This window comes from Rhinoraja longicauda, chromosome 4, assembly GCF_053455715.1.
Source record: "Rhinoraja longicauda isolate Sanriku21f chromosome 4, sRhiLon1.1, whole genome shotgun sequence".
NCBI classification, from domain to species: Eukaryota; Metazoa; Chordata; class Chondrichthyes; order Rajiformes; family Arhynchobatidae; genus Rhinoraja; species Rhinoraja longicauda.
The window spans coordinates 78,079,778-78,096,666 of NC_135956.1; the positions used below are offsets into that span (position 1 = coordinate 78,079,778).

The 16,889-nt window shown below is 40.8% G+C and overlaps 1 protein-coding gene across 1 annotated transcript in view; it reads right to left on the bottom strand.

The window, feature by feature from the left end:
• eya1 (EYA transcriptional coactivator and phosphatase 1) overlaps positions 1-16,889 on the bottom strand; it is a 130,119-nt gene that overhangs the window by 77,292 nt on the left and 35,938 nt on the right. Inside the window, exons 8-10 of the mRNA XM_078398712.1 lie at positions 8,487-8,569; positions 1,944-2,121; positions 79-221 (exon numbers count right to left, since the gene is read on the bottom strand). Of these exons, the coding sequence (XP_078254838.1) occupies positions 79-221; positions 1,944-2,121; positions 8,487-8,569 (404 nt within the window). The remainder of the gene's footprint in view (positions 1-78; positions 222-1,943; positions 2,122-8,486; positions 8,570-16,889) is intronic.

A 16,889-nucleotide genomic window follows, 5' to 3' on the forward strand; every position in this document is an offset into this window, starting at 1 on the left:
CAGTGCAGTATTTATTAGCACTCATACGTCATTTCAATGCTTTATTTACTTTTAATGGCGTCCATATATCACTCTTACCTCAAGGTCACTGTCTGGGGGAGGAGAGGGGTTATTGTTTCTCCTGCCTCTTCCACGTGACTTTCCCTCTGAAGCTCTTCGTAACCGATCTGATTCTGAATCTTTGATGGTGGTGGACGGACTGTGGATTGTACCAAATTCTCCTGAAATATAAAATTACATCCAACAAAGACACTTGAGGTATTTTTATACAAAAGTATGTGTTGCAGTTTCAGAGGGAATAAATATATGTATCAGGCATTATTATATTGTGTAAAGAAAATGGACTCTTATTACAGTGATAAAGGCTAATTTGTGTTTGTAACATTAATAGATGAATGTTATCCTGTGAAACCTTACATTCTTCGATATTAATCAGGGGAATTAGCCAATTTTAAATAAAGGACCTCTGCCGCCATTAAAATTGGAGATAAAGTAATTTCTTATTTTATTATTAACACTGGCAACAATAATTTCTATGATCTGTATTGCTAAGATTAAAATCACCAAATTAAACTTTAAGAAAATGTCTCCGTAGCTCTCTTATTTTGACAGATGTTTGTAAAATTACACCTTTTCTGTTTAATTCCACCTATTTAACTATTGCAAATCTCTTAAACTCCTTCATTTTTATTGTGACTTAGCTGTAGCATTCTCACTTCTGAATCTGAAAGACAGGTTATTTCACCATGTTAAAGACTCTATATAACTGTTGTAATTAAAAATAATCAAAATGGAACATGAACTCTCTTTCTATAGGTACTGCCCACCTGCTGAGTATTTCTAGTGTTGTCTGCTTTAATTTCAGACTTACAGCATCCTCAATCTTTTTCTTTTAGTATAAGAAATCTTGAAGCATAAGACCTCAAACGGACAAAAGTGTAACACACCACTTTTATATTTGAGTTGGCTTGTTAGAGATCTATCTTTCAGATGAAATCAAGAACCTGGTTGGGTGGGCTGATGAATAAGGAAGATGCTGTGATACCATTCTTCCTAGCACCATCTCCATCAAAATACATGGAACATTAACTCTGTTTCTATTTTCACATTTGCTGCTTGACTCACTGAGTACATCACTCACTTAGTACATTTCTCCTTCACAATTGCTGCATGACTCAATGGAGTACATTCTCACTAGACCCTTGTTTATCTTATATATCCAGTAGGTTTTATATATCTTCTTGGAAGAGAGCAGATGCAAAGTAATTGTTTCATCCCTCTGGCAGTAAACTGCAGCAGTCAAATATGTGACTAATACAACTGAATTTCTCGCTGGGTCAGTGCAGGATCAGTTAAGAGTCAGTCGCATTGATCTGGGGCTACAGTCACATTTAGACTAAATTTCCGTAAGACAGTACTTGCCTTTTAATATAGATAATGAGCTTGTTTTTGTGGCAAATGTATTCATGTCAGGATCAGAACTGCCAATAGTTAAATTAATTTAAATTCCCCAATAACTCCAGTTTAGTTTACAGATACAGCATGGAAACAGGTGCTTGGGCCCAACGAGTCCTCGCCAAACAACAATCACCCATACACCAGTTCTATCCTACACACTAGGGACAATTTACAGAAGCAAACTAACCTACAAACTGCACTTCTTTGGAATGTGGGAGGAAATCGGAGCACCCGGAGGAAACCCATAGGGTCACAGGGAGAACGTACAAACTCCGTACACACAGCACCCGTAGTCAGGATCGAACAAGTCAGGTCAGCAACTCTACCACTGCACCACTGTGCCACCCTAATTGATTCAGATAACTAAAGCACCTCGAAAAATTTGAATCCCACTGTATTTTTTTTATTTTCTCCTACATTTATGACTCCATTCCCACTCCTTAAAATAAAGTTCAGCATTAAGTAGATTTAAATGTTTTTATTACCTGTGGCAGCATCCGTAATGGCCAGACTAGTGACAGATGGTGAACTTTGGAGTTGATATGTTGCAGTGGTTGAAGGAGTCGCTGGAGGACTGGTGTTGTTGCTTGTCACGTAAGTATATGGAGAATTGTTATAATACTGTGAATATTGCCCCTGGCCAAAGCCTGTGTAAGAATATTCCTAGAAAAGACAAAATAAATAGATTTAGAGTTTGTTTCCTTATAAGAATAAATCATTTCTATTTTGCATATGATGTGCTTTGCCTTATCCAGATATCAATGATAGGCAGTTGGAAACAGCTGCTGAAATGAAATAAATGTGAGTCAGCATGTGTAAAGCCAAATTTAAGTTTCAAACAAATACTGGAACAAAGAACTTTCATTCACTTAATATTGTTCACTACTTAAATGTAGCCTGCCATTCTTTGCAGCCAATGAAGAACTTTTGAGGTGCAGTTACTCCCCTTCAAAAGTACTAAAATCTGTCAGTTAATTTGCACCCATCAAGGTTCCACAATATAGGATAGGATAGTGAAATAAAAATGAACTGTAGATGCGGGTTTACACCAAAGATAGACACAAAATGCTGGAGGAACTCAGCGGGTCAGGCAGCATTCCTGGAGAAAATGAACCGATGATGTTTCGGGTTGGGACCCAAAATGGGTACGTGACCTTTTAAGTTGGGACCCTTCTTCAGACTGTAGAAGAGTCCTGACCTGAAATGTCACCTATCCATGTTCTCCAGAGATGCTGCATGCCCGACTGATACTCCAGCATTTTGTGTCGACCCTTTGTTTTTCTACAATATGGGACAGGATATATATTTTTTATACAGGAACTGCTGGACAATAGACAATAGACAATAGGTGCAGGAGTAGGCCATTCAGCCCTTCGAGCCAGCACCGCCATTCAATGCGATCATGGCTGATCACTCTCAATCAGTACCCCGTTCCTGCCTTCTCCCCATACCCCCTCACTCCGCTATCCTTAAGAGCTCTATCCAGCTCTCTCTTGAAAGCATCCAACGAACTGGCCTCCACTGCCTTCTGAGGCAGAGAATTCCACACCTTCACCACTCTCTGACTGAAAAAGTTCTTCCTCATCTCCGTTCTAAATGGCCTACCCCTTATTCTTAAACTGTGGCCCCTTGTTCTGGACTCCCCCAACATTGGGAACATGTTTCCTGCCTCTAATGTGTCCAATCCCCTAATTATCTTATATGTTTCAATAAGATCCCCCCTCATCCTTCTAAAAGTGGAAGAAAAAGGATTGACATTAAATATTGGCCATTACTCCTATGTATGGAATAGTGCCATGGTTTAAAGTTATGCTCATCGTAGTGGACTTGCATTAATTTGGCTTCTCATCTAAAAGATGAACTGACAAGCATCAGAATATTTGTACACCAGTCTTTGAAAGTGGATTTTAACATTCACCTTCCTATTTAGAGGTGATGGGGGTCTCTAATAAACACCTGACATATGACAAAGTGTGCTATACTCCTGAAGCAAAGAATGTGGCAAGAAGTTTTCCAGGCAGTGCAGAGATGTACACAATTACTAAGAAAGGGAAGGGAATAACAGCCCATCCAATCGGCAGTAAAGAAAGCAAACTCAATGCTTTCTTTACTGTGAGGGCTTTTATACAAAAACAGGGATGTAATGCTGAGGCTCTATAAGGTGTAGATAAGGACGCATTTGGAGTATTGTGAGCAATTCTGGGCACCATATCTGAGGAAGGATATTCTGGCTCTGGAGAGGGTCCAGAGGAAACTTACAAGAATGATCCCAGGAATGAGTAGGTTAACCTATGATGAGCATTTGACGGTGCTGGGCCTGTACTCGCTGGAGTTTAGAAGAATGAGGGGGGCGTCATTGAAACATATAGAATTGTGAAAGGCTTGGATAGCATGGATGTGGAGAGGATGTTTCCACTTGTGGGAGAATCTAGGACTTTCTTTTAAGAAGGAGATGAGGAGAAATTTAGTAGTCGGAGGGTGGTAAATTTGTGAAATTCTTTGCCACAAAAGGATGTGGAGGCCAAGTCAGTGGATATTTTTAAGGCAGATATAGATAGATTCATGATTAGTACAGGTGTCAGAGGTTAAGGGGTGAAGTCAGGAGGAATGGGGTTAGGAGGGAGAGATAGATCAGCCATGATTGAATGGCGGAGTAGACGATGGGCCTAATTCTACTCCTATAACTTATGACCAAATGAATGTAGGAATGTCAATGAAGAGTTAAACCAAGAGAGAATTGCCACAAAAATGAGGGTACAGAGTTTCATGCCTTCAGAGTTTAATTAATGTCAATTTCTTTTTTCTTTTTTGGCAACTCTTTTAACTTTCTCCTTTACTCATATGTCTTTCTCAGGCCTTATGTCGTTTGTCCTGGCCGCAGACATAAGGGATGCCCATGAAAATCATTACAATCGATCAGTTGTTGGTTGACAGGCGGCACAGTGGTGCAGCGGTAAAGCTGCTGCCTGACAGGGCCAGGTTCATTCCTGACCCGTGTACATTCCTGCCTATGGGTGCTGTCTGTACGGAGTTTGTATGTTTTCCCTGTGACCGCATGGATTTACTCCGGGTGCTCTGGTTTCTTCCCACAATCCAAAACGTACTGGTTTGTAGGTTAATTGACTTTGATATACAAAATGCAAATTGTCCCAAGTGTCTTGGATAGTGCTACCGTACATGATGATCATTGGTCAGCATGGATTCGGTGGGCCGAAGGGCCTGTTTCCACGCCGTATAACTACAGTCTAAAAAGTACATCGACAGCAGGAGTCTGCTGAAAATTCCTTAAAACTCTCTGCTCTGCTGTTGCCTTATTAAATAATGAGCACCATTCCTTCATCCATGACCTGAAAATCTAGTTCAAAATAGCTTTAAACATTCCAACCCCAATTCTAGCTTTTACATATGCGAACTCACATTCATCACCTTCTCCTTTGACCCAACACTAATCTCAATTCTGCTTATTTCTGTGCTTTTTAGATTTGTTCCTTATATAGTATCTTTGCATCAGGAAGATGGGCAGAAAAAGTTATTGACCTTTAATAACTTACTTCTCAAAATAACCGCTTAGGATAACAGCAGTATGCATAGTTATGCTATTATTTATCTAGAATTTAGCAGTCAAGGAATAATGTGAACAATAAAACTGAGCTATGCCTTTTACATTTTTGCCAAATAATGGATGTAACAGTGTTGGGTCTTAAGAATCAAAATAAAACATAAAGTACTACTTTTTGACTTCCTCGTGCTCTCATGATTCAATAGCCTGTAATAAGAATCTCCTTAGAAAGCAAATATAAAACAAATATACATTATATATATGTAAACAGAGCAATTGCATCTGTGGGAAACACAGTAATAAGAAAGCTTGTTTAGAGCAACAAGGTACATTTGGCATAAAAAATCCAAAAATCTTGTTGTTCTGTGATTTCTCTGCATTTTCTGTTGGAAACTCAACTTGGGATTACTGTGTTGTATTGCTTAAGATTGCTCCAGAGTTTTTTTTTTCTGGGCAGAAACTCCAAAGCATATACTTCCAACATATTTTCACTGAATTTTAAAAAGCATTCTAACAGCTTGGGGGTTTATGGAACCTGCTGATAGTTGAACAACTCAGAACACTACAACCTCCAAATAAGCTCCAAATTACATAGACTTGGAGACATTATTTTTGTCTTTGCACTATTATTGTGCAATAATATTTATATACACCGATCAACCAAAACATTATGACCTGATGAGCCAAAACATTATGACCACCTGCCTAATATGACACCGATCAACCAAAACATTATAACCTGATGAGCCAAAACATTATGACCACCTGTTGGTCCTCTGTGTGCTGCCCCATACGCAGCAGGGTGCGATGCACTGTGTATTGTGTCACATTACTCCCGTGACCACCATTAAAAATTTCTGTGCCTTGTGCCACTGTAAACCTTCTGTCGGTTCGGACCAGATGGGATAGCCTTCGTTACCCTTGCGCATCAATGAACCTTGGGCGCCCAACACCCTGTCGCCGGTTTGTGGTTTGTCCCTCCTCGGACCACTGTCGGTAGGCACTCACCACTGCTGACCAGGAGCACCCCACAAGCCTTGCCGTTTCAGAGATGCTCTCACCCAGTTGTCTGGCCATAACAATTTGGCCTTTGTCAAAGTCGCTCAGATCTGTACTCCTGCCCATTTCTCCTGCATCCGCACATCAACGTCAAGAACTGACTGTTCACTTGCTACCTAATATAGCCCACCCCCTGACAGGTGCCATTGTAACAAGATAAGCAATGTTATTCACTTTGCCTGTCGTGGTCATAATGTTTTGGTTGATCATTATGCAACATGTATTGATGGGCAACGCACATTGCCGCACTGGTGGGTAAGGCAAAGCAGTGCCTTTACCACCTTAGACAACTGAGGAAATTCAGAGTGTCTCTGAGGATCCTTCATTGCTTCTACTCTGGGGCTGTAGAGAGCATCCTGTCCGGCAACATTACAGTCTGGTTTGGGAACAGCCCAGGACAGGATGGCCCTGAAGAGAGTAGTGCGTTCGGCAGAACGCACCATGGGAACTACACTCGTCCCCCTGCAGGACCTATACATCAGGAGGTGCAGATCCAGAGCAAGCAAGATCATGAGGGACCCCTGCCACCCCAGTAACGGACTGTTCCAGATGCTACGATCAGGCAAACTCCTCCGCTGTCACTCTGTGAAAACGGAGAGGATGAGACGGAGTTTCTTCCCACAGGCCATCAGGACTGTCAACTTTTATAACTCCAGAGACTAAATTTTTGTCTACACTATAGTAACTTATTAACTTTATTTATATGCTGTAACTGTAATTCTTTTTTGTGCACAACCCGCAGGCATTGCCACTTTCATTTCACTGCACATCGTGTATGTGTATGTGACAAATAAATTTGACTTGACTTGATGTACCAATCAACAATCTATCAATCTCCACCTTAAAAATATCCATTGAGTTGGCCTCCACAGCCTTCTGTGGCAATGAATTCCACAGATTCACCACCTTCTGACTAAAGAAATTCCTCCTCATCTCCTTTCTAAAGGTACTTCCTTTTATTCTGAGGCGAGTGGAGACATCCTCTCCATTCCATTCTATCCTGGCCTTGACTCTCTTGATAGTCAATATTATTTAAATATTACTGATAATATTAATGGCACTTTCCATGCCCCGGTTGTTCAACTGGTTGAAGAATTTCATATCATATCATATCATATATATACAGCGCGGAAACAGGCCTTTTCGGCCCACCAAGTCCACGCCGCCCAGCGATCCCCGAACACTAACACTATTAACACTATCCTACACCCACTAGGCACAATTTTTACATTTACCCAGCCAATTTACCTACATACCTGTACGTCTTTGGAGTGTGGGAGGAAACCGAAGATCTCGGAGAAAACCCACGGAGGTCACGGGGAGAACGTACAAACTCCTTACAGTACAGCACCCATAGTCAGGATCGAACCTGAGTCTCCGGCGCTGCATTTGCTGTAAAGCAGCAACTCTACCGCTGCGCTACCGTGTCGCCCAACACAGACCATACCCCTCACTCACAGCAACCTTCAGAACAATCGGAGGTCATAAGGTCATTAGTGTTAGGAGTATAAGTAGGCCATTCGGCCCATCAAGTCTACACCGCCATTCAATCATGGCTGATCTATCTCTCCCTCCACACAAAATTCTCCTGCCTTTTCACCATAACCTCTGACAACTATCAGCTTAGCATGAATGACGGATACACTGAACCAGTTCCCATTGCTCCAACTAAGACTAGCTGTTTGATGGCAACCATTAGCCAATTTCTCAAAAGAGCTTCTTAAACAGACATTAGGATCCTTATCAATGTGTGCAAAAAGTCTAGCTCATGCATAGAGTAGTCACTCACCATGTATAAATCAGCAAAACTGAATATGGTATTGAACATATTTTAGATTGGACTGCAGATTGATGTGAAGCCTCACAGATTATGCAGTTAAACAGTTAAATCTGAGACCTTGTACTGGCAAGAGAAATGGTAGAGAGCTGGCTAAGAAGATTGAAGATGTCAGCAATATTTTGAAATGACGTGCATGTGTGCACGTGTGTGTATTGGTGGAAGCTTCCGATTGTGCTGACCTTTTGTGCCTTATTCCCCGTGGAAGTGATAAATGTGCAAGTTCCAACTAATGTTCTCCAATTACACTAATAGAATCTGATAATACACCTCATTTGCAGATTAAACGAGTTTACTGCAGGACACAAATAGATGCTGTGGTCATGTACAATCAGCCATTGCAAAATGGCAACCACCATTTTTGCTGTTAAATTACTTTGCATTCACAAGTTCAAATTAGCCCTTAATATTTGTGTTCTTCTGTTATTTTAACTTAGATAATATTAAGATGATTGCTGGATTTATTCTGGTACTTATTTTTATTTTACAGTTATATGGGCATGATTTAAGTTTTCATTCAATTAGTTCTGCAATATAATTCATGCACAAATATAAAAGATGAAGGCATAATACCTGCTGTGAACTATTGAAGCCTGTTGAATGTGCAAGTGAATTGCTTCCTGTGTAAATTCCTGACGACGATGTAAAACTTCCTCCTGAAAAAGAAAACTTCTATCAAATTTTTATTTCTTTTACCAGTCTCTTTCCTGTACTTTGGGGGAAATAGTGAACAATATAAATATGGTATACAAATACAATATTGTTTAATAATTAAGTTTGCTTCCCGATAGTTATTCCTGGATTCTTGCACACTGATTCAAGGGTATAGATCTCAGGCCTGGTAGCATTTCTGTCATTGAAAAGAACTTAAGTTAAAAAAGAAAGAAGTGTAATAGCGTTTTGTAGCCTTTAAAATAACATTGAAAGTGCTGAGGAGTTTCTAAGGTATTAATCTCACTTTGGATTCAAGGCCATTTCTACTGCTTCCCAATGTCACATTTAGTTTGGGACTAAATTTAGTTTGGGACTTCACTATGTATTAAGAAAAAAACAACTGAGCTTCTGAAGCTTGAAACATTTCTGAAAGATAATTTTTATTATTAGCTTCCACAATGCAACAATTATGCCTTGTTATTCATAATCAATATATTAGATGAAGAGCTGACAAAAAAAAGTGCAGATTTATAAATGGCATATTCCAATCGTGCTCCCATCTTTAACTTATCTCTCTTATCACATAGCCTGAATGATAGAAGAGCTAATTTAAACTATTTTCCCAACATCTCATGCCTTACAGCTAATATACTTAGCCTGTTGTCAGTGGGCAGGAAGTCACAATAACGTTAGATAATCTTATTGCTTTCAAGAAGGAACGACCTACTTCAGTGGTGGTATAACTGAGGCCCTTTTCAAAATCACGCACAGAACATTTTACAATCCACATATATATAAATTGATTAGCTACAACCAAATAAACAACAGAATATGTATTACCTTTTTCTTGGACTTCCAGTCATAGACAAGACCTCAAACTTGCTTATTAACAGTGCTACCAAACTGAATGCAACCACCTGTACAAGTCGTGCCAATGGCAAATTCTCAAGGATAAGGGTTAGCATCTGCGATTCCAAAGGTTCACCACAGGTGCTCCATTTTCCTCTCATATCCCAAGTGACTTGTGCATTGACTAATACTTGACTGATAATTGGCCACTGCCCCCACTGTGCAGTTGAGTGGTGGAATTTAGGAGGAATTGATGGGAATGGAGGAGAGAATAAATTGAGATTAGGAAAACCGGTCCTTGATCATTGGCACAGACTTGATGCTTGTTTCCGTGATGTATGACTATGAATGATTTCAGAGTTTCAACACTGTTCGTTTGGCAGACAGGTGGTTATCATCTACCGAGTACCCGAGGTTGCCTCAGGTACTGAGGTTGCTCACACATTCTGGATTTACCCTGTTCTTCTGAGTAGATGAAAGGACAACCATTGGCAACCAGTAGGATATATATTTCTTATAGTGCACAACATACTACAATGGCAACATTTGGGACTAACTAGGTGATCACTGGGCAAAGCTGTTTAATTTTCTTGTCAATGCAACCTAGTGAGAAGCAGAGCCAGGACCAAAGTAGACGGTGGCGCAGCTGTAGAGTTGCTGCCTTACAGCGAATGCAGCGCCGGAGACTCAGGTTCGATCCTGACTACGGGCGCCGTCTGTACGGAGTTTGTACGTTCTCCCCGTGACCTGCGTGGGTTTTCTCCAAGATCTTCGGTTTCCTCCCACGCTCCAAAGACGTACAGGTATGTAGGTTAATTGACTGGGAAAACGTAAAAATTGTCCCTAGTGTATGTAGGATAATGTTAATGTGCGGGGATCGCTGGGCGGCGCGGACTCGGTGGACCGACGGGCCTGTTTCCGCGCTGTATCTCTAAATCTAAATCAAAAAAAAAAAGGGTAACCAGCTTTATGGCATTAGCTGAACCAGCTGACCAGATTACTGGCTGTTTGTTTTATTTTTTTATTGAATTCAGTGGAAAGGATAATCAGGTAGTCTGTAAAAGAACTATTCGTTTCTGTTAATTTCCTCATTTTTCTTAAAGTATTCTTAAAATAGTGCAAAATAAATGTGCCATTTGATGGTGGATATACCTTATGATACAGAAGGTGGCTACTTGTGTCATCGTCCATGCTGGCTGTGAGTGCAGATCCGCCAGCTGCATTCTCCCACATATAATCCTGTAACCTGTCCACGTTCACAAGCCCCTCAAATGTTCCCTGAATGTCTCGCTGCCAATCTACATTAAGGTGTAATTTACAGGAGCCAATTATTCCACACTTTTGGAATGTGAGAGGAACCCGGAGCATCCACAGGAAACCCACAAAGGACAAAGGCAAAACATGCAAACCCCAGGTGGCACAGTGGCACAGCAGTAGAGTTGCTGCCTTACAACACAAGAGACGCGGGTTTGATCCTGACTACGGGTGCTGTCTGTACAGAGTTTGTACGTTCTCCCTGTGACCGCATGGGTTTTCCCCCGGATGCTCCGGTTTCCTCCCACACTCCAAAGACGTATAGGTTTGTAGGTTAATTCGCTTTGATAAAGATTGTAAATTGACCCTAGTGCATAGGATAGTGCTAGTATACGGGGCGATCGCTGTTCGGCATGGACTCGTTGGGCTGAGGGGCTTGTTTCCACACTGTATCTCTCAAAGCAAAACTAAACTCCACACAGAGAGCACCCACGGTCAGGAATGAATTCAGTCTGTGGAACAGTGTGGTAGCAGGACTACTTGCGATGGCTGTAGCTCTTATGGTGCTTCAGGAGGTGATATGAAGGAAAATTACACTGTCATTCAAAATGCTCTGCTCATGACAGATTGCACTGAAAATCATCAACCTATGGTGCAGGTTAGCTGCGTGGATCCTTGAAACAGAGGGGGCAGCTTGTCATTACATCTTTAAGTAAAGTGCTTGATACTTTTGAGAGATTCTCTTCTTTACTGTTTGGAATGAAGCAGCACTCAGGCAGAATGAAAAACTGCAAGCTGTAGGATTGCATACCCGTAACAGAGTCAACATAATTTTAATTAATTTAAATAGACAGAGAACTGAATGTGCTCCATTATAAACAGACAATCCTCCTCTCTACATTTTCCTTTCTGCACACACACCAGGGCAATACTTTATGATCAATTGTCAAAAAGCCTCCTGTGCAAATAAGCTCGCTCTTCAAATAGACACAATCAATAAGAGTACCCACAACCATTCCCAATTGGTCATAAATATGATTTGCGGTTCCTAGGTTATTGCAGTGCACAATATTTACACACCCATTGTATCCTTATCATTGGGATGAGAATAGGACTATTTCAATGAACTTTACCTGTTAAGTAGTGTTTTGTTCCCATGTAATTGGTTCCTTAACATACCTAGGAATGCACAAAACAGCTGTAGCTGCGTTATCAGCAGTTCATCTGAACCTGTTAACTCTCAATCCAATTTTTAGGAACCAATAGTTAAAGCATGCCTACAATTCAGGTTGAGTCACCCAGGCAGAGTTTTTTTTTAATACATAAAGAAATTAGAACAGTGCACTTCAGAAGAGATTTTGAGGTTAGCAGGGCCATTAATGCTTTGCTTATGCATTCTCCAAAGTCTATCCAGCCAGTCTCCTTGTGCCGTCACCTTGACACGATTGATTATGCCCATTTTTCTTGATTATGGAATGCTTAAAATGTGCAAGTATCCACCTTCAACATCAATGTGAGGGTAGTGGATGGCTCCATTCTCCATCCGCTTAATTCCAAAAACGTTATTGTGTTTCAAAAACAAGCTATGCAAGATAATGCAATTTAATGCAAGCTCTTTTATCCAACAATTCTACTGGAGTTTTTTTTCATTTTCATAAAATTCCTTAAGCTACAAGAAAGAGCTGTCCAGGCATTGGAACTGAAAATTTCTTTTTTAAAAGCAGAAATTGGGAGCTTCTAAATAATAATTGGAATTTCCAATGAACAATTTTAGTGCTATAGAGCCATACAGAGCAGTAACAGGCCCTTCGGCCCAACTTGGCATGGTGGCACAGCTGTAGAGTGCCAGACACCCAGGTTCGATTCTGACTATCGGTGCTGTCTGTACAGAATTTGTACGTTCTCCCTGTGACCCTGTTGGGTTTCTCCGGGTTCCTCCCACACTCCAAAGATGTACAGGTTTGTAAGTGAATTGGCTTCTGTAGATTGTAAATCGTTCCTAGTGTGTTGGATAGTGCTAGTGTCCGGGGTGATCGCTGGTCGGCATGGACTCGGTCGGCCAAAAGGCCTGTTTCCAATCTGTATCTTTAAAGTCAACCATGTTTTACAAGTGAGTTATGAAGCACATGGGAGCATATATTACCTGCACTTTATGGCACCAATGTCATAATGTAGGTGACATGTGAGATGCTGACTGAGTGGGAATCAACAGATAAGTGGAAGCATTTCTTTGCCTGCACCTGGTCCACATCTGTCCATTCATGTAATGTAGCCATTTACCTTGTCTCTGCCTTTTCTGATTTTGTAAACCTGTAGAAGGTTATCTCTCAACCGCCTCCGCTCCAGCGAATAAAGACGCAGCCGATTTAGTCTCTTCTTATAACTCAAGCCCCCGAGTTCAGGTAACATCCTAGTGAATCTATAGTGCACCCTTTCAGCTTGTTTACATCCTTCCCCAAGCAAGATGATCAGAAATGCACAAAATACTCTAGGCACGGTCTCACCAATGGCTTGTACAGCTGTAACATGATGTACCCCATCTCCTGTATTTTATACCCTTATAAATGAAGGCAAATGTGCCAAATGCCTTCTTCACTATCCTCTCTACCCGTTTTCATCTCTGACATGCTAAGTGCCTTGATTGCACAGTGAAGCATTTGTGGGACATTAAAGATAAGAATTCAGACCATCACAACAAAAAGTTTAATGGATTATGATAATGCAAATGACCATCTCTCACTTGGTGTGTGGGGTGGAACTGCAGGTGCTAGTTTAAACCAAAGACGGACACAAAAAGCTGGAGTAACTCACTGGGCCAGGCAGCATCTCTGGACCAAAGAAATAGGTAACATTTTGGGTCGTGACCCTTCTTTAGGATGAGAATCAGGTGAATGGGGAATGAGATATAGATGGTACTTAGGAATAATGAATGGAAGATATGCAAAAAGCAAGGAAGATAATCAAGGAAATGTGGGACACTCCTGTATATCGGTGAAACCAAGCGCACTCGGTGATCGTTCCGCTAAACACCTTTGCTCAGTCCGCCTCGGCCTACGTGATCTCCCGGTTGCCAAACACTGACTCCCCTTTCCATACTGACCTTTCAGTCCTGGGTCTACTCCATCATCAGAGTGAGGCCAAATGTAAAGCGGAGGAACAGCATCTCATATTTCGCTTGGGCAGCTTGTAAACCAACAGTATGAATACTGATTTCTCTAATCTCAAGTAACCCTTCCCCTGTCTCCGTCCCACCCCACCCCAGTCATTGTCCTTCTTTTACTGTTGTTCTGTTGAGTTCCTCTGTTTACCCGTTGTCACCTATCCCACAGCCCACAATGACCTATTGTGTGCCCCACATTTCCTTGATTATCGGTGCTTTTTGCATACCTTCCATTCATTATTCCCAAGCACCGTCTATATCTCTCATTCCTCTTTCCCCCCGACTCTCAGTCTGAAGAAGGGTCTCGACCCAAAACATCACCTATTCCTTTTCACCAGATATGCTGCCTGATCCGCTGAGTTACTCCATCTCTTTGAATCTTTCACTCGGTGCTGACTTTAAGTTCCCGCATGGTCACATTATATTCTGCACCACCCATTATGATATGATTTTCCTTGAAAGTACAGAAAACAAAATGGTGGTGTAGAAGCAAAATGAAAGCCCGTTTCAGGTTCTCCATTTCTTCTTGGTGGTCTGAGTTCCTCTCTTCTGAAAGAAAGAACCTTGGAGCAAAACTAATTGCATGTGTTGAACAAATGATGGAGAACAATTGTCATGCTGCCGCTGAAAATCGGCCACATGGTATAAAGTTGGTTGACATGTCAGCTAGAGATGCAGAAAGGAATGGATCGACTTGAAAGGTGCGATGGTGTGTGGGATGACTGCTGGACTAAGCTGGCGGGAAGATTGAGGGAATTATAGAGTAATGCACACGAGAGGATGCAAGTTAATGTGTCACCATCCCAACTTTTCTGAGCTGCTGAATGTTTTCAACCACTTTAAGCACAGACCAGGAAGGTGAAACCATGTCAGTGTAGTTCACTACTGTGGCCATCCACAGCAGTATCATTCTTTCCTTTGCTGTCAGTCTTCCTTCTCCCAGCAGCAGGGAAGATAAAGGTCCCAGTGAGCTCTTTATTTCCCAGCATGACACAGAGAGAGAAACACAATAACTCCAGAGGCAGCTTGGGTTGTCAATACTTCATTTACTCTTATTTTTTTTCTCCTCCAGTTATTGCACAGCCAACTCCCAAATCCATTAAATACCTTGTTTTTTTTAATGCCCATTTACTGAGTGAAATTGAAATGGAGACACTTGTTGACATTATACATGTTTAGCCTAATTGGTCAAAAATTTGGAAATTCAGTGGCTGGGTTAAAAAGTCACGGAATACGTGCTCCAGACACTTCCAGTTTTCCCAGATGCTACTGAAAACTCAACCTTGACTGCTTTCAGCATGCCAGGTTAAAATTCACATTCAAGCGCTCACACGTTAAAAGACACAAAATTATTCCCAGGTTAAATCAAGATTTTCAAATTAACGGCGTGACTTTTTAAAAACTTAACTTAATTTGTCTTCAGTTGGCTGATCTCAGTCAAGTAAGATTGCATATTTTATTGCTGGTCTCAACTCATAAATTAGCAGATTTGTAAATGAAAAGACAGCCTCTCGATTAAAAAGAAAACACACTTTCAATCAAAACGCACCAATTCTTGCTTGCGATTCCTTATGGATATTAATTGCAAACAGAAACAAATATAACTATACAATGTTCCCATTTTCAAACAGCCTGCCAACATCGCCTTTTAAGCTCACAAATAAGGAATACATAACCGCTCTCTAGGGTGAAGTATTGGGGGGTTGAAGGCCTTTGGAAAACATGAACAGCACCAATGAAGAAATAATTAAATAATACTACATTGTGATTTAAGGAATATATATTGGCCATTCACTTTTTACTTAAACAAAATTAGTCAAAAATGAACATGATAAATATTTCTAATTTCCCCAAATAATCTATTTTATAATTCATTTATAAGAACGGCAAATTAAAATAAGTCTGTACACGTATTTAATATCCAATCATCACCAAAAAAGAATCCCAGGAGAAACCTTAGCTCCCTCATGGTTTCAAAGCCCTTCAATATCACCAGCTTTCGTAAAAATAACACAGGAGATTAATTTACAGCAGTCGGCAGAAAAAGTAATTACACCTCTGTTAAGGGAAACAAAATGAGCATGGCCCTTTCATCCTGTGGTCATCATCAACTCATGGGGAGGTCTTACAGACCGTAACAAACGTAAAACAGGTTTGATACAAGACGCTGTGTGGGCTAACCAGTACTGCTGGCTGTGACATGGCAATGTAATAAAGCAGGATGGGTGAAGATTACTAAAGCGGTTTAATAATAAAAGTTTCATCAACTCTGCGTGTAAACTAATACTCTTCCTGTGCAATATAGGAGACATTGAGAGTTATTGTTTCTGAGTCTCCGAATCCTATGCTGCTCTGTAAAACCCTGGCTTCTCTGTGGAACAAATTAGCGAGATAGGAGCTTCCAAATACGATAAAAGCTTAAACTTTCAGGTCAAAGGGCAAGTCAGGAGAGAGCAGAGACCCACATAAAAGCCGAGAACCTTCACAACATTTAAAGAATGAAGACCTGCTGGGACTAGTTTGCAGCTCGCATGTGCAGAGTTTTTATTTCAATTCCCCATTTTTGTGGGCAAGATGTTGGTGTCCCTTGTGGGCTTCTGACAGGAGTCCATTTGCTTTGGTTGATCAGCTCCTTGCCATGGGCTGTGTCTATCATCAGTGCACAATATATGTGGCAGAAGTTAGTCGATCTCTCGAGGGAAATGCCTATGAAGTCCAGATGGGCTCTTTAAATCTAACAATTTCATTCCCTGATTTATTCTTTACTTTTTTTACAAGATCAGTTTAGTTGGTATTCCAGCATAGGTGATTGCCAGTGACTTGTACATCTGCATTTAAACACTTTACATACGTCAGATTAAAAGCCTCAATTTCCAAAGTTTGTTACACAAAATGAGTATTTATACCTGGAGAACTGCCTCTAAAACATTGAAGATTGAATTAAGCAGCAATTGTAGAACATTGTGCAGCATTATTGCCAGAGTTGATCTAATTCACGCAAGGAGGGTTAAAATGCAGGACAGTGATCATTGCATTGGTTAAGTGTTCTTTTTAGTAAA